The sequence below is a fragment of the Ursus americanus genome, chromosome 5 (genome assembly GCF_024610735.1).
Source record: "Ursus americanus isolate L20-20 chromosome 5, mUrsAme1.1.p, whole genome shotgun sequence".
In the NCBI taxonomy this organism is placed as follows: Eukaryota; Metazoa; Chordata; class Mammalia; order Carnivora; family Ursidae; genus Ursus; species Ursus americanus.
Window position 1 is genome coordinate 62,596,463 of NC_142131.1, and position 24,661 is coordinate 62,621,123.

A 24,661-nucleotide genomic window follows, 5' to 3' on the forward strand; every position below is an offset into this window, starting at 1 on the left:
AACAGGTGTTGTCACTTAAATCCCTGCTATTCAAAACGTGTTCCCTTCTGAGCAGCCCGGGTGCAACGTGCCCTTTTATTTGGAAATGCAAAATGTCAGGCCCTCCGCAAACCTGCTGAACCAGAGTCAGCATTTTAAGGAGATCCCCAGGTGAACTGCATTTGTATTAAAGTTTGAGGAGCACTAGGTTGAAGTTTTTAAAAACTATATTAAAATGTGGAGAAATCTTGGATTCTTCTTTTTTGACACCCAAGTTTGCTGGGGAAAAAAATACTCAACTGCACCCACAAGACTTATAGCTTCAGTTTGTTACTGACAAAAGAAATCAACATTTCTACTGCTCTTAAATAATGACAAAGCCCTTCAGTAATATCCATTTGCCCCACCTGCAAAGGATTTTCCTTTGAAAAATTCCCTTTGGTCGAGAGATTTTAAATGTCAAAAGTTTTACACTTTGAAATAAATAGTAGAATTCCTGGAGTAGTACTGACAGAGCCATGTTGTGGGGGACAAAATAATTTCATTCACATAATACATTTTCTTTAATTACTTTAATATAAAAGACAGCAATGTTCCATATTTCACATAATGTAAAAAAAAGTTTTAAAACCCTCTAAGTTTTTAATGAAAATAAATTTATTGAAGGGTAGCAATGACTACAAAATTAATACTACGAAATCATGACTCAAGCCTTTGCATTAACTGTAATATTTGGAGGGTAGGTAGAGAAAATACCAAATAAGAATATGGATGTTTGAAAACTCCATTTTATCCAGCTTCTGACTCTTTGCTAAATCTGGTGCATATTAGATGTATTCAACATTGTTGTAAACACATTCAGCCAAAGTCAAAAATTTAAAACAGTTCTCCACTAATTTTATAACATTGCAAACCACTCTGTTTGCAAAATTAAAACAAAGAATGGCCCAATGAGTATTTCTAAATAAAAGATTCTGCTTTGGAAAAAAAAAAAAAAGAACATTAAGAGAGAATCAGCGATAGTGACTAGAATAAGAAAACAAGCATCATCAAGAAAGACATAATTATTCAATATACGTTGGGTTAGATCAATGCAATTCGCTCAAGTTGACTGCACTGTGAAGGAAAGGGGTAGCATCATCCACAGGCCTATTTGAAATTCTCACCTAATAATCCTACTTCAATCTACCTGTAAAGTAAAAGCACTGAGTCCACACCACAACAGACATCTTAACAATACTACGAAAGTCAAACCATTATCGGTACGTTGTTTTCTTTACAGAGCACAATTTAAGGACACGTCACACGAGTATTCACTTTAAAAAATAATGACCAGTGGATATAGTATACACAAAACAGGCACCTCCATTATAATTTTTTTTAATAAATAAAAGCACATTGACAAAAAAAAGAAGGTAGGCAGCACCTGAAGCCTTTGACATTTGTAACTAAACGCTGGTATCCAAATGGCCTAACTGGTTATGTCTGACTAAGAGGCGCAATAAAGGAGCCACATTTTGACTTTAACATTTTAATTCTAGGAGAGACAAGAGCTCGTCTGGGCTTGCAGTCCTGTCACCTGATGGTGAGTAGCATACCAGTCCTTCAAATGTTCTTATACTTTGGAAAGCAGGCCCGACTCTGGAGCACTCGCCTTAATTAAATTCTGAATTTCCTTGAATTTGGGATGGTCTTTATCTGCCACCAGCTGTAGCAGAACAGCCTCACTCGTAGTCACTATGATCCCGGTTCGAGCAAGACGCTTTAAAAAAAAAAAAAAAGGACAAATCAAAAAATGAGCATAACAAGGGACACTGTATTACAACAGCAAAAGCTAAGGCGGGACACAATAGTGTCCTCAATAAGAACCATGGTCCTTAGCCAGACCATCAAATTCAGTGACAGGGACGGATTTCAAACTAGCCACACTACAAACCCATTATGATTATTCTCGATACTAGTAAGATGGACTAGAAACAAGGGAAAAAAAACATGTAGCTAATGTTATGACTTCTATGTGCCAGAGACAGAAGGGAAATCAAGACTATGAGTGTAAAACAACGATTTTTCATTTTTTTTCTGTCTCCAAACGCCTGACATACAGCAATGTGTGTCCTTCCCATAACAAAGAAATGACGGTGGTAGGAGAGCCTCCCACAAAGTGGAAGAATGTGCCCCGGGGCCGGTAAGAGAACCACCAGCATTGCCACCACTGTAAACTTCAGAATCACCAAACAAGAGCATAAAATTTAAAGTTTCGCTGAAGATCAAAGAATGTCCTCTCCAAACCGCCCTGTGGAATTGTAATAAAGAAGCAAGGACAGAAGTCTCAAGGAAGGAAGGAGGGAAAGAGGAGGGCAAAGAAAACAAAGTCGAGAACAAGCAGGAGAGGAGTAGTAGAGAAGGGAATGAGAGAGAGTTCTGGAGTTAGAGATGTCTTCTCTGGATGTCTCTATTATCAGAAACCATAGGGAAAAAACCGGCCAACTGCTGTCCCAAGAACCATCTGCTGTAAGAACCATGGAAGACGGGCGGTTAGACATAATTCCGAGCCAGGTCAGAGGAAAAGACCAGGATCAGTCACTCCTCATGAAGAAGTCAGGACCAGAGCCAGTACGTCCTCGCAGAGTGAAGGTGACGTCTTCAGGTGCTTACAGATGCACAGGCCCAACCTTCCCACTGGCAGAGCAAACTCTTCCTTTTTGTCCCCAAGGACGCAGAAGGGAGAAGCCACAGCCTACTTCCCGCAAAGCCAGTGTGGACCTCAGCAGCCTGAGCAGAAGAGCACGCTGAGCAGCTGAAAAGAACACTCAAGAAAAGACAAGACAGCAGAATTATGCAGGAAAGAGGGAGGAAATAAGCAAGTGTGCTGGTACCCTTTATTTTGGGACAAATACCCGAAAGTGAGTTTTTCACGGACTTCTGGAAACTAAACTCCTCCTCCTTTTAGTCCGCTTCTGACTATCTTAGAAATCTCCAGGACTGTGTGCTTGCTTCCCAGAGAAGAGCAGGGGACAATGTAGGACTAGATGCAGCCGCCTTGGACGCCGCTCCCGCCCTCCCCAGCTGGAGGCCCTGCCGGCCTTCCTCACTGCTCCTGGTTCAACCAGCCGACTCTCGATGAGTCACTCTGAATCTTAATCACACTTTCAGTGTCTGTGACAGTTGCCTGATACATGCAAAAGTGCCAACAGAGGTCAGTTCTCGCTCATCTTTCTAGTCCCTTCGTGAGGCAGGAAGGACAGAGAACTGTTCCCAGGTCTAAGGAAGCAATCAGATCACCCCTGAAAACACCAGCTTTCCCTAGTGCTCCACTGACCACAATCTGGTTCACTCCAGGCCAACACGGCTCGGTGAGGCTGAGAGTCGGGTCACGTGGCGGAGGTCGGCTGGGACACTCAAGGCACAGAAACACATCTTAGTCAACTGACACTGACGCAGTATTACGTAGCTTCAAGATGGAGACATGGCCAAGGTTGACTGGATTCAAAAACAATCAAGCCAAGAACCTGTGTAAGCAGAAGGCGTGGCTCGGCAACATGCAAAGTTTTTAGAACACACTCCACCACCTTCCCACGGTGCCTGCCAGCTCCGAACTGAAAGGTGCCTGAGCAGAAAGAGCAAAGCAGCAGCTTCGGCAGACACGGGCAGGTCTGTGCACACCCACACATGCTATTAGGAGACCGCAGTCCTGCTCCCAAACTCTCTTTCTTTCCTGGCTGGAAATGAGGCGAAAACGTCAAACCGCGGCGCTTCCATGCACACAGGTCTTGCACTTCATCGGCTTCCGAAGTTCATCCCCTACACGGACAAAACCAGTCCAACAAGGTCGAAGGAAAAGCTTACTCTGACCCACAAACCTCAAAATGCAAGGGTGCAAAGTCATGAGAGCTTCAGAAAGGGCAAAGGGGGAAAAAAAAAACCCTAAACCCAGTAAATTTCCAACCCCCCCCCCCGCCCCGCAAGTCCAAGGGTATCAAGTTCCAGAGAGGGTTTCATTCTCTTTTATTCTGCATTTACTCTACAATTCCTAGTTGAAAGAAACAATGCCTGACACATGGTCGGAGCTCAAAACATGCTGTTGAAGAAAGCACACGCCACAAACACTGGCACTGAAGTTTCAATAACAGTAACTATAAATCTTATTAGTATAACAATCTCAGCAGGCAGTATGGGTAGTCTCAGGAATTCCTCGAGTAGCTGTGTTCTAAAGCAACAGGGAAGGGGAGCTGGCCGGATTGCTCTTTAACCTTCAAAGTCCTGCAGTAAAAGAAAAAAGACCTAACATTTCTCCCAGTAAGTTACGTACAGATTACAACACCTCTGTAGAAAACTAAGACTAAGAGAAAAATCTGCAACGTGGGTGGCATGCCTCCCCCATCACCACCTGACCGGCTTCTTTCTTGTGACTTTGCAACCTCCGTGCTTGAACCCCCGGCAATGCCAGCTGCCCTGCCTCTTCCGAAGCCACCCGGACCGTAGTCCCTCCTTGGCGCCCGAGAACTTCTCAGGACTGGTCCCTGCCGGGTCTGAGAAGCTGACATAATGTTTCTACATTTCGGATGAGACTAACCGCATGGACACAACGAATAATCATCACAAGGAAATAAATGCAGCAGCTAACATTTGAGCGTTTTCTGTGTCGGGCGCTACACTGAGTGCCGTCAACACGTTAGCTCATTTAATCCTCACTAAATCTTCCCTTGTCATGGCTTTTACTGTTCCCACTTCCCCAGTAAAAGATCTGAAGCATGTGTACGACGTAACTTGTCCCTGGGCATAGGTTAACAGAACACCAGACCTGCGTTCAAACCCGTATTACCCCTCCAGTGTCTGGACCCCTGATCACTAAGATTAGACTTCTTAATGAGCGTCAGATGGTAAATAGGTTGACCATGTTTTTATTCCCAGTCTTATGAGAAGACAGAAGTGCCAACAATCATAATTTTCTGTAATAAATGCCATAATAAAGACATGCCTCAAAAACTTAATTTGAATGGAGGACAAAAGTCCTTGCAATTTCTTTATAGGCAAGATTATTGCTATTTTTGGATGTTTTTGGTTTTCCACTTCCGTGGAGACATTTCAAGTTCTGGACCTCAGCCTCCCTAGAGAAGGGATGGCCAACCAGGGCCTTAACAAAACTGCTGCTCCCAGCTCCCCACTTGCTTCTGCATCGGCCCTCTGCACTGAATTTTCCCCCTTCTCGTCTTCGACTCGCTCACTTGCCCTACCTCAACACCCCTGGGAACACTCTTAGCTAAAGAAATGACTTTGCAATCCACCAGAGAAAGTGGTTCATAGGCCAGCTTGGGCCTGAACACTGGAGGATCTCAACGATAATGACAAAAAATCTGTATTTCCCATTCCCAATAAAAATCATGAGTTAAAGAACATGCCAACTCAATCCACATGGACATGACTCTAAAATCACAGAACTAGAATCAAACGTGAGAGAGAGAACAGTCCACAATATGGCATGACTGTTTCAAAGGATTATATGGTAGTTTGCTTTTCAACAGTCTTGGAAGAGAAAATGCTTACGAAAGAGTACTGTTAAGCAACACTGACAAAACACCTCTGATTCCCTGACTCTGTTCCACCCTGACCCTCTGGGGCAGATGCCAACAAACACTAGGTGTGAGTGGTGTCCACAGGCAGTGACACACCTCCCATGCCCAGAAGTTCAAGTCTGAGGCTGAACCAGGCTGAGGCCCACCAGGCCCTAGGGTTGGGTTGAGTTAAACCGAGGTGGGCAGTTTCTGATTTGCAAATTTCTCAGTGATTCAGATTAAGCTTACTAGACTGCCTTTTACAAGTTCATACATCAAACTATAGCAAAGTTATGAGGAAAGATGTACGAAAGCTTTTGGTGTCACTAGAAATCTAGATCTGAAGAGACAGAAGATATAAGACAAGACCGAGTGCCAAGACCTCAAAGGTCGGTCAGTGCACCATCAAGACTCTGGAAGTCGATGAGTCTGATATCGTCAGAAGAACCTCAAGTTGAAGATGTCAATCTTTCATTGCTATGAAGTATTCATGATTCTTCGAATTAATTGGGAAAAGTTCATAAATTATTTATTTTCAAGCAGGACAATTACCTCGAGAGCAAACATCCGGTCCATCATGCTCCTCGATGAGGTGGCATCAGCAACAATATGAACCTCAATACCTCGGCCAACTAGCTCCAGAGCTGTTTGCTGGATGCACACGTGAGTCTAGGAGGAAAATTAAAAATCCTATGTAATAACGCAGTCACACATTTCACAAACGTGCGACAACATGGTAAGGCAGAAAAAGCACCACCGCTCTTACGAACTTGTCCTACAACTGGTTTTGCCTCTAACTTGCTAGGTGATCCTGAAAACAAAGAGCATCTCAGGCTTTGGTTTCCTCACTGTAAAGTCAGAAATTGGATTACATCAAGCTTCCTCATACTGGGATCCTCGAACATATTCTTGGAGCTCTGTGACAAATTTTTTTAAAAAAGATTTTCACCTGTCATCTGGATGACCTTCACAGGGCTGACTACTACCACTCCGTTCTGATGCCACTCGAGGTTGGGTTTATTTCTGAACTCACTCTGAGCGCCTAACACGAAGAATGAGTCAGCAGTAGTGCAGACGGAGAAACAAGTAGAAAAACTAAGTTGGTACGAGGACCCAGTAGTAAAGGTAGGTCAAGTTAAAAATAACAAGTGGCAAAGGCAAAAAATATCCAGTATACCACACAAGCAGAAGTATTATATAGATCCCATCTTTGTTGGTACTAACTTGTAACAATTCGTTAGCAGAGAATACAGAGCAAAACCGTGCCCGACAACAGCTCCGTTATATAAGCAATGAAAGCACATTTCAATGCTACCAGGATGCCAACCTTATGCGCACGTGACGAGTGAGCTTTGGAGAATTATCAACTCACATGTCACTAAAATTGGCACTGGAGGACTGTTCAAAGTTGATTTTGATTAGGCACGAGGTCTAATAATGATGGATGAGCAAAAAAAGTGCCCGAGTCAGCAACAGGACTTGGCATGACATGTTTTTATAAACAGGCTGCCTGTATATCATCATTATTGAAGTCAAAATACAAAAATATTTAACGCACATCCAAACCTAAGGCTGCATCTTTCTGCTCTTAAAACCTACTGTATAAAACCTACCATCAACACGTCATAGGTATATTTAATTAATACTATTTGGATTTCATTGTTTTTATAGTTTTCTTCATAATTTTTAAATTTAATTCAATAGCTGTTTAAATGCTATGAATAAATACGTATATTCATATGCAAAAGACCAGATCGAACAAAAAATCATTTTAATCAGCATGAGGAATCCATGAGTATTTTTTTCCTTTAAGAGGGTATGGAAGTGATTTGAGTGTGAAGGACAATGAGCTACACGACTTCGAAGGTTTTTCTACAGCAAAAATATGAACAAGGTGAAATCCTACAACACATCAACAAAAATAACATCTCTGATGAAAATGTGCCCCAAAAGGAGTAGTTAGAAGCAAAGCCCAAGAATCGATCAGCCTAGATTCACATCCAGCTCCATCCCTTAACCAGCTACGTGCCCCAAGAAGTTGTACAGCATCTGTGTGTTAGCTTCCTCACCTGTAATAGAGGGAGACCGAAAGTACTCAATTGGCTCAGAAAGTCACTGGGAATGTTGAATGGATGAAGAGCTACAGATTACCGTCATGCAAACAGTCAACGCTTAATAAAGGCTGGATGTTTTCAACATTCCTATCACCTACCACCTAGTCTATATATAAAATTGCACTGTCGAAATACCTGGGTTTTCTACAAATGATATTGTATCCCAAACATAACAACAGGCACTTACTTCTACTCCAAATAATACAACACTCCTGACTCCAGGAATCTCGGCTAATGCTGCTTCTACTTCTGGTATTACCATTGAAAACCTGGTCTTTGGAAGTACCAGTTTTACACCTGTTAGATCAATTTCTTGAACGGTGCTTCCAAGACCTTTAGGGTACTGTTCTGTTACAATAACTGGAATTCCTAACATCCGGGCCCCTTGTAACTGGAAAAAACAAACAAAAAACAAAGACAATTAGCAATATACATATCTGTAAACATATAAATGTGTATCATGCTTCAGGGAACTGGAAAAAAATAAACAAGCAAACATACCAATCTTTGTCCCACACTAATAATATCCCCAAAATATTTGATGGCTGGTCTGAATCGTTCCTGCATATCACAGCAGAAAAACACAGTGCTGGAAGGTGTAAGATTTCCCAGGGTGGTGAGCTGAGGAGAAAAGAAAAAAGAATGATTTAGCACTCGTTATACAATGACATTTATTTTCAGTGGAGGTCAATACAGGAGAAAAGTGTTCCCACTGTTTGACCCAGTAAGTCAAATTCTACAACTATTATCCAAAAGAAGTGATTCAAATTACAGGAAAAAAAAGTTATCCACAGAGATGTTGACTGAATTGCTTTTAACAGTGAAAATGAGAAGTAAACCAAGGACCAACAATACAGATAAGACTTCACAAATTTTAACACATTCCCGTGATAAAACATTTTTCAGAGAACTAAAATCATATATGCAAATAAGTTTTCAAAATATTTGAACCATCTACAAAGAAATCCACATGATCTAATGTTAATTTTAATAAGAGAGCACAGTTCAACAGTATTTCAATCATGTAAAAATATAAATAGAAGGTAGAAGCAAATATACGAAAGTATTAACAAGTAGTTACACAGCTATGGGTGCTGGTAATATTTTTTCTTTATACTTTTCTTGCCTTCTTCAAATGCTATTTAAAAACCTTTCCTAAATGTTATTTAAAAATACGCATTGCTTTTGTAATTAGAAAAAAATGTTATGATAGTAAACCACTTAAGTTTGATGATGGCACTGCTTACGAGTACGAAAAGTAACCCCGAAAATAATCTGTAGCCGAGACCGTGGAACATAAAACTGAAAAAACAGAAACAAATCCAGAATTGCTGCTGTAATCAAGACAGAAATATTAAGACACTGTTCTCAGGAATAACTTCGGAGAGTTCAAAAAAGAAATGCAATGAAATGATGCCAAGCACATCACCACTGTTTAATGGACAGACATAAACTGGACATCTGCATTCTTCAACGTATTCATCACCACCAGGAAATTAATATAAGGTTAAAAACAGCTTTACATTAACTGCCATAGTTGCTCTGTAGTAAGAACTTGGGCCCAGCATGAGTCTACAAAAAAGTGAAAAACACTGGTGAATGCTGAGAATTTAATGTCACTCATGGATTCTTAAAGGTCCATGATGCTTTTCTTCTTCCTTCTCAAATTTCAAGCACTGCAGAGGTAGCAGTCCAGTCCTGAATGAACCCATACCCCTCCTCTTACTGGCCAGCCCTTACATCTCCCCTCTGATTTTCCCATTTTGCCCTAAAACCACCCATGGATAATAGCTGTTAATAATTTTCTAGAGAAACCTGTGTCCCAATTACGTGATGCTGGCTTCCCCACCAGCCTGGCCCTAGACCCTCCGCGCAGAGCCTACCACTGCACAGGGTGTACTCTCAGGAAACAGTTTAAGTGAATCACTAAATGGAATCTTTTATCCTTCTAGTGAGCTTGTACTTCCTTATCTATGTGCTGGTCTGAGGAACTCTGGCACCAATCTTCCTTCGGTGTTAACTCCACAGACCAAGTTCGTGGCAGAATGGGCATGCCGTCTGTCATTCTAACTCTATGCATAGAGTCTTCCTACTTTGCCAGTAAAGTATGATTAAATTACATATTCAAGCATCTTAAATTATATATTCTATCTTTCACTGTTTTCTCCCTTAAATTTTTAACGCAAGTATCATTTTCCAAAGCAGTGAGCATGATGTATATATAAGTCCCTAGGACACAATTTTTAAAACCAGTCACTATTTATGAATATGTATTTTAAATTCTCCGTAAAAATTAAATTTTGGATCAAAGGGCCCAAAGTCTAACTGGGTCCCTAGACACCCACAACGTGTTTAGGGCCCACGACGGAATGCAGTTTACCTGCAACTGGTCTGTTTCAAATGATAGCAATGCAGCTCGGCCATTCTCGTCATTCCACAGCAGTGAAAGCAGTAGGCAGGCAAAGTAAACCAAAGTCAGTGTGCCGGATGGCCAAGCGTTATCTCAGAGCTCATAGCCGCTCTATCTCCAGCTCGCAGATCTCACCTCGGATAACCGACAAACTCTGTGTATATTCCTAACAAGTTTAGTCGTCCTGACCCTAAATTCACAGAAGGTTATAAACAGCAAATCAAAAAGGAAGCTGCTGGAGATAGGCAAACTGCTATCAGCAAGAAATGATAGATGACAGAGAAAAGACTCAAAATACACTAAGAGCAGATCAAAACTCAGCAAGTTCCACATCTAGGCTTCTGGTGAAGGAGTACGTATATAACTTATAAACTGGGACACATCATTTTAGCACACTCACTAAGAAAATGTTAAATTACATCATACTTCAGGACTACAATATTAAAATGGCCACAGTATTTAACATTGGGATACTTAAAGGAATAAAGCCTTATCTACCCAGAAACCCTACATATCCAGAGTTGTGGTCTCCTGGGATTTCTGTTCCTACCTCCCTTCAGCTGTGAGGTCTCCTCTTCTGGGCAGGGGGCCACAGCAGGTATATGTCATAGTAGACACAGACTGAGGATGGCAGAAAATGCAGCCATAAAATCCTCACCACCTTGCAAAACCCTTCTAGTATAGGAACTCACCTATTAACCTTCAGCAAACAGAGGAACCACAGAGATAATGTGACAAGGCATGTTTTTGTGCAGAGATGACTGGTTATAATTTAGTGAATCAAAAATGCCCGGATACCCTCCTCTCAGTAAGTCAGAGTTTAACTCCTGACATCCCCTTGGACGTGGGCTGCATGAAGTAATTTGCTTCCTCCAAGCAGAATATAAAGGGGGTCGGGTGACTTGACAGCGGGAAAACCTGGCAGACACTGCCTCAGCCAGGTGATCAAAACCGAGATAATCAGTGAGGCCACATTCATAGTATACAGTCTTGAACAAACGTGACGAGAACGACCTTCACGATCTGCGTCTCAAAATCCCACAAGCCCATTTGAAGCATGAGAAAAACATCCGATAAACCAAAACTGAGATACATTCTACCAAAATATCCGACCAGTACTCCTCAAAACTGTCAATGCCATCAAAAACAATACAAGTCTGAAAAACTGTCATTGCCCAGGGGAGCCTAGGAAGACATGACAACTGAACATAATTAGTATCCGAGAATGGGTTGGGGAAGAGAAAAATGGCACTCGGGAAAAACTCGTGAAACCTGAATAAAGTGTAGAGCTCAGAGAATCTTATGTACCAATGCTGGTTCCTTGGCTGTGATAAGCATTGTGCCCAGCACTGTAAGATGTCAGCCAGGGGGAGACAAGTACAGGTATCAGGAACTCTCTGGGCTATCTCCGCAACTTTGCTGTTAAGTCTAACACTATGGTAAAACTAAAAGCTTATTTAAAAAAAAAAAAAAAAAAGGTATCCCTATGCTATGGTAGTTGGGAAAAAAATACGCTACTTTATGAATAACTTGCATACTTGATAAGCCAGAAAGGAGGCTTTGAGGCTACAATAAAAAGGAGAAAAAATAAAAACAAAACAAAAAACCACCCTGAAAAACTCAAACCATTTCCAACCAACCCCCCACCCCATCCACATTAATTCAAATAAGTTGTTATTAATTACACACTGACTGTAAAATCCGGGAACTTCTTAATTTGACTCATGAACTTCTCTTAAACCAAAACCATGCTGCTCAGACACACGCTGCGACAGCAAGATAGCAAATTAAAAGTGAACTTGACCAAATGCCGTCACAAGTAAAATACAGCAATTACAGATCACTGCATATTCAAGAAGCATGAAAAAAATCATGTATAAAAATATGTGTGTGGGACGCCTGGGTGGCTCAGTCGTTAAGCGTCTGCCTTCGGCTCAGGGTGTGATCCCAGGGTCCTGGGATCGAGCCCCACATCGGGCTCCATGCTCTGCTGGGAGCCTGCTTCTTCCTCTCCCACTCCCCCTGCTTGTGTTCCCTCTCTCGCTGGCTGTCTCTCTAATAAATAAATAAAATCTTAAAAAAAAAGTGTGTGTGCATACACACACACTTTCATATACCTATGTATCTACAAACATCTCGATACACACACACACACAGATAATACATATTTCAATAAACATATTTAAATACAAAAAAACTGATCAGAGCAAACAGCCTCCTCAAACAATGGTTTCGGAGATCAATTTCGAGTACAAATTTTTCTCTACTTTCTTAAAAAAAAGTGCCATTGTTGGATCTGACCTTAGATTTCACAGTCAAAAGACTTTTCATCCCCAAGTCCCATTATTACGGTTACCATGACAGTATCCTCTCCTCTTCACTACCACCTGTGTTCTGACCATTTTCTGACAATGGCTGTCCATCTGCAGGGAACCTGTCCCTCCTCTGCTACGTGCCCCCTGGTTACTCAGGACAGGCACACACAGAGAAGCTGGCCTTCCTCAGTGATGCTCTCTCCATGCCCCGGTTCTGTTCTCCCATGAAAGCAATTCATGGTGAGTGTTATATGTTGAATTCTGTCCTCAAAATTCGTATGTTGAATTCCTAACCCTCAGGACCTCAGAGAGCAACCTTATTTGGAAACAGAATCACTGAAAAATAATTAGTCAAGACGAGGTCATACTGGAGCAGGGTGAGTGCCTAAACCAACATGAACAGCATCCTTATAAAAAGAGGCAATTTGGACAGAGAAGGGCAGAGATGAAGGTGATGGGTCTATAAGCCAAGCAATGCCAAAGATCGCCAGCAAACCACCGAGAGCTGGGAAAGCAGCACGGAAAAGATTCTCCCTCACAGTCCTCCGAAGGAGTCAACCCCGACTGCTGGCCTGCACAACTGTGCGGAAATAGATCTCTGTTGTATAAGCCACTCAGTGTGTAGTACTTAGTTATAACAGCCTTCTAGTGTGAACTACTACAGTGAGTAAACTGTGTATCTTTAGGAATGATTCAAGTTTGGAATTGTATATGGGATGTGTTCAAAACTGTGGTAGTCCATGAGAGTCACAAGATACGCATGATGTGCTGTGGAGAGAGTCCAGAGGGGACCGTCGGGTATCATTACTGCACTCAGAAGTGTTTGCAAGGAAATGTGATTACCACAGCTATAGTGAGGCCTGGCTGCAACACGGACTCCCTTAAAACAGAGTTTTATGATGTGATTCCCCCGGGGTTACAAGGCTCCCTACACCGCAGAGCTGTGGGCGTTAGGATCTGAGACCAAATCTCAATTTTCCTAAATTCAATTACATGAAATCAGACAAATCATTTACATTTTCAAACAGCAGTGTCTCAATCTGTAACAAAGCAACAAAACACTATCTACCTCAGAGGGCTACTTCAAGGATTCCATGGGCTTCCTGTGATCAATCAATAAATTCATAGTTCCCACTCTCACACACAGCTGATTCACAGGGAGCCTCCACAAGGGGAAAAAAGCATAGTGCTCTGCTTAGTAATCCAAAATGTTAAATTTTTTGAAAGTCACAAACACACACAGACCACACACACATACTCCCATCGAACCAGTGGGGGAGAGACAAACCACATCCCTCACGATCCAGCTGTTTCCTCTCAGTGCCCTGACACTGTTCACCTCCCAGAGATCTGTCCCGCCTGCTTCTCTGTTCTGTTTCGGAGCATTATTATCTATCTGCTCCTCCTACGTGCTCTCACAGTCAAGGTTTCATAATCAAAACTCACCACCTTCAAACCAGCAAGCCCAAGGGTACAGATTCCTTTGCTTCATCTTTCCAAACCCCGTCTTCCCTCCCTTTCCACCATGAACTCTGGAGTCTCTTCTAGCTAGTAAATGTCCACTGTTAGTAATAATAATGGTAGTAATAAACCTCTAAGAAAGTGAAAGCTGGAGGCAAATCCCTTCCCAATGAACCATCTCAGGAAAGGTCAAAATAACCTTCCCAGGGAAGCCCTTATCTTCTGCCCACACAAAGCTGCCAGAGTTTTCCCTCCTACGTACAGAGGCAAAATGGCCTCACTGGCATCCTCCTCTTCATGTCCACTTCTTCCTCTCTCCTGTTTGGGCTCTGCCTTCCATGGTGACAAGCTGGAAAATACACTGGTGGTGGTAGGATACCAAATGTACAGGAGTTTTCAGGGCTGAATGTTTCCATTAGTAAAAACTTGGGAAATACCTTTGGAAAAATTAAAACCTGTATGTTATAAAAATGACCTAAATTCCCACCATTTAATCCTCTCATTTACATTTCTTCCTCTGCGTCTCAAAATGCCTCAGACTTCAAGCATTCTGACAAAGCAGAAGACACACACACCATGCTGGCAACATGAGCTGTCTTCAGCTACCTGAGCTGTCAGCAGACACTCGGTCACTGCGACAGATTATTCCAGAGAACAAGACACTCAGAAGCCCACTACTGACAACGGGGGTCTCAAAGATCAGTCCCCACAGAACCGCTAACCGACCACGGGTGCACACAGTAGGACACAGGTAACCACTGTGTTTCACAAGGTCATGGCAGTAAGTCAGAACAAGCACGCAAGCAAAGCCACTCCTCTATGTAAATTCAGAAGATACTCCAGAATATACTGTATGTGAGCCTGGGCCCTAGAGGCTCTACGGTCCAGGTTCAAGGAAATAACAAGCTACATTACTTAAGCAGTGGACTAAATGTGGCCAAACTTATGCTCTCTGTCTCTGCCTCTGGGAGAAAGGGCCTCACCGATGGGCTCACGGATGTGCCATCTTAAGCCTTCCTAAGTGACAGGGATTCCTGAGAACAATGAACACCAGCAAAACAAGTGATATTACAAGCTCAAGTTTGTGGCCTGCTCTCTATTCTGCTTGATATTTTCATTAAGCATGAAAAGAGAAGATGAATGCTATAGTCAGCTATGAGGGAGGACCTTCCCAAGCTTGGATGGCCCCACCATTACCAGAGAACCTTGGGCAATTCCCTCTATGTTCTGCTCTTCCGCAAAATGAGAGTTAGGTTATCAGGTAAGGAACAAGAATGGGGTCTTATCCATGTTTGGATTCATTGTGCCAGGCACTTAAAGCTGCCACCCAAATGTTTCTGTGATGACCTCTATGGTCTCATTCAGCTATAAAATGTCCACGTCTCTAGGATTATACAGCTAGGTCCCAAAAACACATAATAAAGTGTTCATGAAAAGAACGACCTTCCCTTTCACTTCTGAGTATATACACATGTAAGTACACATATGTGTGCTGATACATATAAATACTCATATACATACAAATGGGTATCAGAATAGCTTTATGGATATATATGGAGTGTGTGTAGCCTTCCACATCTGTTTTTATGGCTGGAGGAGGCACAGGGCCAAAGAAGTCAAAGTATTAGGATCACTAAAAGGAGATAATATAAAGAAAAAATTGTCACAAACTTTAAAATACATGAAGTGTTATATAACAGACACTTAGGAACTCTTGGGCTATTTAGTGAGATATAAATAATATTTTTTAAAAGATGGAACAGAGTTGTCCTATTATTAAAATTATTATTTTAAACATCACCACCAAAAAAATGCTATCTCCTATACCAAGCAAAATATTTCAAAAGCCACAAGTGACCTGAATTATAAAATGCCTTTTGAGAATATACAGGACATTTCAGGTATACACATATACATTAATTTCCAGAATGTTAAAAAAGAGTTGGCAGACCCGGGGCTTGAATTTTTCAAAATAAAAAAAATCTGATCTTGGGGGTAAAAACAAACTTAGAGATGTGGGGTGGGGGATCGCTAGTTTGGCATACCATCTTATTAGGTAATAGCCCACCTTACCTCCCAACCACTAGAGGAAATGCATCACAAAGAATTCTGCATCCTCAGCTCAGCTCCAGACCTCCTCAGTTAGAATTTGGATTCTGGCCCTTATTAATGGATCTGTCAAAGGTGCATCCAACTTCTTGGGTATTTTGGCAACAATAACCTAAATACACTGACAAGGAAGGCTGCAGAGAGGTGTCATCCATGAAAACTCTTGAAGACAAAAATGCGGGGTAGTAAACACCTACCAACCACAATTCTCACAATTCTCTGTATGGACAACAGGGCAAATTCTGGGGTATCAGAGATCATCACTTTAGGATCCCCACAGGCGTAAACAGCGGAATCTCATAGCCTTTGTCCTCTGAACACGGGAAATTTATCCAGGTAAAAATATCTGCTTTGGAAGCTTCTGGCATGGGTGCTGGGGTGATAAGAAACAAAACCGATTCTGCAGTTAGCTGTGTACAGCTGGGAAAAAAAAAATCGAGAGAATAATCTTAAGAATATGACACATTAAAAAAAAGAAGAAGAATATGACACTTGAATATTAAAATGCCTTCTAAGCCTGATTCCCACATTGCAGTTTGGTCTTCCGAAGAAATGGCTTTATCAGTTTCTCAACGAAAGAAAAATTGTTGATAGTGTAGTACCTAAAATATACCTTATGCTCTTTCTTTCCAAAAATAAAAATCCTCCAGCGAATCCTCTGAGCGTAAAAAGGACAAGAGACAGGCTCGCATAGTTATTAGTGCATGACTTTAAAAAAAAATTTTTTTTAAAGCTATAAAATAATCCTCAGGTGTAACAACTTTCTCAGCTGGCACCACCGGAAAATCCTGGTGTAGCCAGAGTTGGGTCATTAACAAGGTATTACAGTCCTGGAGTCGAATGACTTTTTCAACGGAGGCGACGCATACATAATCAACGGAATCAGTAGCCAGTTACCAGGAAGAGGCTACGCAAATGGTTATTTCACTTAAGGTTAAGGGAGACTTAAGCTCCAGGACCTGAAAGCTGGGGAGAGGAGCGGGGAAACGTCTGACTCCTGAAGTTTGTGTTTCCGCAAGTGGTAAACACAACTCTGGGTAACAAACCCTGAGGCCAATACTCCGCATCAACTCTCTACCCCATTGGGCAGCACTCCCACAGAAAAATTACAGCTAGTACCGCACAGCCCTTCGGTTACGCAGGCGGCTGGACTCGCTCTTGGCACACAAAGCGGATGCGGGCGGTCGAGGACCACACACGTGGGGGCGTTCTCGCGTGCCCGGACGCGCTGGGGGGCCCACGCCCCCGCTTCGGGCGAGGACAGCTGGTGACCGTCACCTTCGGACTGGCCCATTCGCTGGGCCGTCCCCGAGGACTGCGATCGCGGCGCAGCCCTTCCAAGCCAGCGAGGCGCGCAGGGCCCGGCGCCAGGGCGGCGCGGGGCACCTGAGGAGCGCGGCGGGGGCGGAGACAGGGACGCGCGCGGACCGGGAACCGCGGCGGGGCGCGCGGCCCTCCCGCGGGACCCACCTGGATCTGAAGCGGCACGAGGCGGACCTTGCAACGCTCGCTCACCGCGAAGCCCTTGGGCAGGTCCACGTACTGGCCCCACTCCTCGGCGAAGAGCTGCACCACGAATTTGCGGTGCATGTCGATCTGGTCGCCGTACAGGCTGAGGAACTTCTGGATGAGCAGCTCGTAGCCCGCGCCGTGCGGCACGGAGGAGGGCCGCGCGAAGACCGAGAAGCAGAAGAGCACGGGCACCGTGCCCGACGGCGCCCCCGCGCCCGCGCCGCCGCTATTGGGGAGCGCCGGGACAGCCAGCTCCGCCGCCGCCATGTTCCCCCGAGCGTCTGCCAGCTCCGAGGCCAGCGAGGCGCAGACAGGGCCGGCCGCCGCGGCCCCGCCTCCCCGCGCCGCCCGCCCGCCCGCTCGGGAAGGCGAAGGGGCGGGCCCTGGCGGCCAAGGCTCGCGCGCCCTCCCCCGCCCCGCAGAGGGCGGACCGCCGAGGAGGGGGGGCGGGGGGGCCGGGGTGCGCGCGAGGCAGCGCCTGCGCCCGCCGCCGGGACCGCCCCCTCCAACCTGGACCTGGCTGGGCGGCCCCGGTGCGCGTCTAGTGCGCGGGGGAGGTCTGTGGCCCCAACTTCCCCCACGGTCCGCCCACCTTCGAACGGGCGCTGTTCGCGGGGAGTTTACGTTGTGCTTGGGGACCCAGGGCTGCCCGGCTGAATCTCCTGGGATGGGTTACCTGTTGGCCTTGTGGGGACAGGCGGTCAGTCCTCTTCGAGGGTGGCGGCAGTAATGTCGAAACCAATAGGTCAGACTGATAGAGACCTTGAGAAGAGCCGCAGAATTTAATGTTTCCTTAGGAGGGTCATCCGAAGCTCAGAATTTCATGTTTTTTCAGTCCCATGGAACACAGTATCTCTAGTAATGAATTTGAGGTCTTGGCCTCCCTTTATCTCAACCCAATTTCAGGGAGAACTTGGATTGGGAATTGCAAAATATAAAGAGGCTTATGAGTAAAAATCGAGACTTTGTATTCAAACTGAACATTTTTTTTTAAGTGAGTAAAAGGGATCACCTTTAAATAAAGTAATCCCCTGCCTTAGGAACACTGTAAAGCACTATATACAATTAACGGGAATTAGAGAAGCGTACACTATGAACAAAGTTTCCTTAACATCAGGTCCTGGACCAAGATAGGCTCATGCGTCTAAACACATTTTAGGTATTGGGGGTTTCCTCTTTTTGCAATGTAGTAACTTTGAAGTCAGGGTTTCTCAGACAGCGCTGCTGACATTTGGAAAGCAGACTACTTTTCCACGGGTGTGGGGGGGCGGCTATCTTGTGTATTCATTTGTAGGCTGTTTAGCAGCATCCCTGGCCTCTACCCGCTAGATACCAGTCTTCACAATCAAAAACGTTTCCAGACATTGCCAAACATCCCCCAGGGGGCAAATTTGCTCCCAGTTGCAAACTACTGCTTTCAAGTAATGCTAAGACCTCCATTTGGCCTTTATTGCTCACTTGTACCCAAACTACTAAAAATACTCTGTGTTTTAGTTTCTCTTCAAACTCGGAGAGATTCCATTAAAAACTCTTATTGTCCGAACCCATCAGACCCAAAATTATATTTCTGCAGCTACTGCTCCTGTGCAAGGTCTTCCATATGCAGATGTGAAAATCTGTGCTAATAAGAGTAACAATTGGAAAGCTCCACTGATGCTCTAGAAAAAAAATGAGGAAAAGATCATTGACAAAAGCTCAGTATGAAAGCCAGAGGCCTTTTCGGTAGCATTGAAAGAGGCTCTCAATTCTGCAGTAGGAAGACAGGGAATGCTGAGGACCAAGAGTAGGACTCAACATTAAGAGTAGCAGAACTCCAAAGAAGGTTAAATTCTGAAACAGTGCCTATTTTCTATGCCAAGGCCAGAGCCCTGGTTGGAAATGGGACCGTGACACAAGATATCAGGTTGATGATGCCCCAAATTAGGAGTCATCAGATTCCTTAATGACACATTCCTCCATTTTTTTATGACAATGCACAGGCTTGTCCTCAGCAAGACATGAACTCCCCTAGGATGTTCCCCCCACTTTTTCTCCTGGTACCTAGTCCCATAACATAGCCTTAAGTAACATCAAAACTAGGCCACAAAGGTACTGGGCCTAATAAGGGACTATATCCCCAAACAATAGTAGAATCCAAAGGAAGCGCTAAGAGATTATGTGTGTCACTGGATTATGAGGGTGCCTGATCAAAGATGTGGAGCAAAACTATTAGTTAAGAAACACCCTACCAACATAGAGGTTTTAACACCCTGGTAAAGCTTCGGAGTGACAGACCGAGTACAGTGTGTCTAGGGTAGCTCCTACATGGGCTATACATTTACATTCTCACCCCAAAGCTGTGTCAACCGTTTTTCCCTCTGTCATACTCTGGAGAGACATAAACTGGCTGGATATACTGCAGAATATCACATTTGTCCACTCTATTGATAACATCATGCTAATTGGACAAGGTGAACAAAAAGTAACTGTGGAAGGCCTTGGTAAAACACAAAAACTCCAGAAGAGAGCGAGAACCTCTAAGAAGTTTTAAGGGCCCACAACATTAGCAAAATTTTAGGGCCCAGTGGCCTAGGGCATGCCAAGACATTCCCTTCAAAGCACAGGACAAATGACTACTTCTTGCTCTGGCACTTCCCACCGTGAAGAAGGAAGCACAATGTCTAGAATGCCTCTTCATATCACACAGACAGCATCTGCCACCAGTCAGAATACTACTACTCATTCTGTGTGACATGAAATGCTGCCAACTTTGAGTGGGGCCTGGTAGTAGAAGTGGTTTTGCAGTAGACTCAGGTAGCAGTGCAGATAGCCCTACCTCCCAGGCCACATAACCCGAAAGATCCTATAGTATTGGAAATACCAGTAGTAAAAAAGTTTCCATTACATTGATGGTAAGCCCTAATGCAAGAACTACAATCCAGACACCATCAGTTTGGGAACACAGTCATGCTATCTGCAGCCAAAATTTCTACTGTTCCAATAGTACGTCAAGTAACCGTCTGATGAACAGCCCACCTTGCGCAGATTTCTTTCAGATCCACCAAGACTTGAGGTTAAAAAGGCCCAGAAGAAATCCATAGAAAGTTGGAAGTGCTATGTATGGGATCAAGAACAAGCAAGACTGAACAGACAGATCAAATGATTAAATGTGTCAGCTAGCCTAGATACCCACGTTATCCACTACTGTCCTAACAGTACTCTCCTTCAGGACACATGAGGACCCATTATCACTAGTTAATGGGAGCTAAAAGATCTGAGCTTGGTTCACAAACGCATTGGCTTAATATCTTGGTGCAAGCCAAGGAATGAGGAGAAATCCTCCCCATGGGCAAAGTTTGGGCAGTGATTTGGTCATCTAGTTTTCACGGAAAGAGAGGTTACCTGAGCTGGGCCAAGAAAATATACAGAATCATGGGCAAAGGCAGATGGCTTAGCAAGCTAATCAGGACCTTGGAAAAAGAATGACTGGAAGATCAGGAACAAGGAGATCTGGGATAGTGACATGAAAATGTTCATATGGGAAGGAGAACCACGTGTGACAATTTTCATATTGCATGGTAATGCTTACTCAAGAGGATCCACTAGAGGAGAGACATTATACCAGCAGGAAGATAACCAGAACATTAAAAGGAGTCTTTCTACTCCACGATAAAATGACAACCCAATTACAGTGGGAGAAAAGATCTGAATAAGCACTTCATAGAAAAAGATGAACGAATGTCCAAGTACATGAGAAAGGGCTTAAAATCACTAGTTGTCAGAAAAACACAAACTAAATCAACATAAAAATTCTAGTTCACACCCATTAAAATAGTTAAAATTAAAGAGACAATACAACAATATGGAACTAGAATTTTTATACACTATAGTGGGTGTGTAAAATGGCACAACCATTTTAGAAAAATAGACACGGCAGCTTTTTACGTAGTTAAACATGCATCTGTCTTTATCCACAAAATATCAATCCAAAGAATTTATGCAAGAGACACAAAAACCTATGTCCACAAAGACTTATACACAAATATTCATGGAAGCTCCATTTATGATATCCCCAAACTGGAAATAACCCAAAATCCAGTTGGGTTTGATAAACTGTTGGTGATATATTCACACAATGGAATACTACAAGAAATAAAAAAACAATGACTATCTCATACACAGAACAACATAGATGAATCTGGAAAAAAAGAAAAAAAAAACATGAAGCCAGACACAAAAGAGTATATATCGTATGATTCCATTCAAATGAAGTTCAAAAAAAGATAAAATTAACTTCTGTGATAGAAATCAGAACAATGGTAGCTTACGGGAGGATTTCAAGGATTAGAAGTGATCACAGAATTTTCTGCATTGGTGGAAATATTCTGCATTTCATTTGAGTTTATTTAATTAGAATCCACCTGCGCATTTTACCATACATAAATTTTTACCCTAAAATAAAAAATACAATCCAATGTCTTATGTTAATTATTTCTCTGTTCCTAATTTCTATCACATATGAACCTCAAATCAAAGAGGTCCACCCTTATTTTCTTACATAAAATAGATCACTTACCGTGATCACAATCTATATCCATTTCCTGCTTCACTTTTCTCGTCTTTCTTAACACTTATCCCTGTTTGTATACATAGTGACAGCAGAAACTTGTTTCCATTATTTCCTGCTTGTATCACAAGCCCTAGAACACTGCCTGGCACATAGTAGACTCTCCACAAATAGGGTGAAGGGCTGTTACAGTGAATATATCTTGAAGTTCACTGTACTGAAAAGTCCAAGGTATGTTCAGTCAAAGGTACTACTTAGGTGAAGGCTTTGTCTACATTGTAAATTAATCCCGGGACAGCTATGATTAGAGGATTACCCAGAAGGCTCCAAACAAGATTATCTGACTCCATTTGCGTTTCCTGAAAACTTTGTGATAAGGAAAGCAAAGAAAGTCAAGTATCACACAGCTTTTACACCCTTCTCCATGGGGAGTTCTGACAATTTTCTGCAAAGGAAAGGAAAGGTGTCAAAATGTCATTTCATACATAGATGCGATGTGGCACAATGAAATGATGTGAAGACCTACCAGATAAATTTAAGAACCAGAGGAGACCTTAAGATCATCTACTAGAGATACTCTAGCAGAAACTTATTGCTAGGATTTATTATTATTTTATTATAACATCACCAAAAGTCTTACAGTTGATTGCTGGCACATGCAGCTGGGACTATCTCCCATAATGTTATTCAAACTCATATTAATATCAAATTCAATTGCTTGAATTTCCCATCTACTCAATCAACGAATACTGTACACTTAGGATTCTGCGGTGAACAAGAAAGCTAATAAATATTCTTACAGAGCTCCTTGCTGTGTGGAGCTGACAGTCTACTGGGGTAGGTAGACGATAAACACATAAACAAATAAATGACCTAAATAACCCTGGGTAGCAAAAAGGCTATGAAGAAAATGTCATACACCATAGCTGAGAGTGGTGGGATACAGGATGCTTTAAATAAATTGTCTGCCATCTACTTTCTCGGAAGGCAGCATTTAAGCTGTGATCTGAGTGGTAGGAAAAAGTACTCCAGAGGGAAGAACATGTACACAGGCTCTGAAAGTGTAACCAGCCTCCTGTGTTTGAGGAAGGGAGTGGTTGGAACACAGTGAATTCCATGAGACGAGATACGTGATCAATGGCTGTAAGTGCAAAAAGAATTTGGGTCTATTTTGAGTAAAATGTTTTAATCAGGGAAATGACATGAACTGATTTATGATTTAATAAAACCTCATCTTAGTACTATGTGGGAAATTGAATATAGAGGGTCAAAAGCAGAGACAAGGAAAAGAAAAGCAGAGACGAGGAGACCTGCTAGGTTGGCTGTCAGAGTCATCCAGGCAAGAGCGGATGGCCGATTGCTCCGGAGTGGTGTTTCTCAGCCAGGGGGGATTCTGTCCTCAGGGCATATTTGGCAATGCCTGGAGACAAAAACAGCAGCACAGAATAGACAACTATATCCAATACTGCGGAGAGATCAAGCAGAATGAGAATGTGCAGAGAATATGGGGACATCAAGTCTTTTGGTGATTTTGACAAGGGCAGTTCCAGGGCAAGATGGGGGATAAGAGCCTGGTTTTATGGAGTTCAAAGAGACAACTGATAGTGAGACATGAGTCAGTCAATTCTTTAGATTAAGAGGGACAGGGCGCCTGGGTGGCTCAGTGGGTTAAGTCTCTGCCTTCCGCTCAGGTCATGATCCTGGAATCCTGGGGTCAAGCCCCACATCGGGCTCCTTGCTCAGCGGGGAGTCTGCTTCTCCCTCTGCCTGCCGCTCTCCCTGCTTCTGCTCCCTCCCTCTCTCTCTCTCTCTCACAAATAAAGAAATAAAATCTTAAAAAAAAAAAAGGCATAAAAAGAGAGGGACAGGTGTTTAGGGGAATTTCCTTAAGGACAGGAAATGCTAGAGACATTAGATTATCATATACTGGTGAGAATTAAGCAGAAGAAAGGGAGAGATTTATAATGCTGTAGGAGAGAAGATAATTGAAGGAGCACAGTCCTTGAAAAGGACAGAATCCAGAGCACAGAAGGGGGGTTGTGCTTCTTGTGGGAATGGAGATCCTTGTTCTACTGAGAGTGAAAGGTGGAGAATTTGGGTAAACATCCTGGCAGGTTAATAACTGCAATAAGAACATAAGGGAGTCTATTTTCTTTTTCATAATATATAATTGTGCATATGACTCTTAAATATCTATTATCCTTATTTCTTGGTATAATTTAGACATAAGTTACTATACTAAAGGCAGTCATACTTCTGGCCTGGTCTGGTATTCCTAACTCTGTCTTTTCTTATTCTCTTTTCAAAGGACATACTTCGGGAGTCACATATCTATTTCGACACATTCCTTTCACCATGACTGTCTTTCGAAGATGGAAAGGTGCTTATAATTTATTCTGTTTTGTATTTCAGAACTTCCTACATCTCCTCAGGAAGTTTCTGTCCAATGTGGTGTCTGGTTCATTTTTCAATAAAGGGGCTCCTGGAGTGGACAGGAAAAAGTGAAATTATAAATGTTCCAGAATTTCCATTATCTCCAAAATTTATCTTAAGATCTTAAAGTCAGACAACCTAATACAGTTCAGCCACATGGCTGAAGTCATAAGCTGCATGGCTTTAGTTTCCAAAGTTCAGTTACGGCTCCTTTGGAACTCTTAATCGCC

General features: G+C 42.9%; 1 protein-coding gene across 4 annotated transcripts in view; it reads right to left on the reverse strand.

The window, feature by feature from the left end:
* The window catches only part of ISOC1 (isochorismatase domain containing 1), a 223,530-nt gene extending 205,776 nt beyond the window's left edge, over positions 1–17,754 (reverse strand). For 2 of the 4 annotated variants that reach the window (XR_015724582.1, XM_045794802.2), the window contains exons 1-4: positions 17,411–17,754; positions 8,147–8,266; positions 7,833–8,036; positions 6,084–6,200 (exon numbers count right to left, since the gene is read on the reverse strand). Coding sequence is in view for 2 of the 4 variants with exons in the window: in XM_045794802.2 (XP_045650758.1) it covers positions 6,084–6,200; positions 7,833–8,036; positions 8,147–8,266; positions 17,411–17,719 (750 nt within the window). In the remaining 2 variants the exon portion in view is untranslated. Of the gene's footprint in view, positions 1–957; positions 1,742–6,083; positions 6,201–7,832; positions 8,037–8,146; positions 8,267–17,410 lie in introns of those variants that run through there. The other 2 variants (XM_045794801.2, XR_015724583.1) reach the window with 2 other exon arrangements.
* Positions 17,755–24,661: the final 6,907 nt, after the last annotated feature.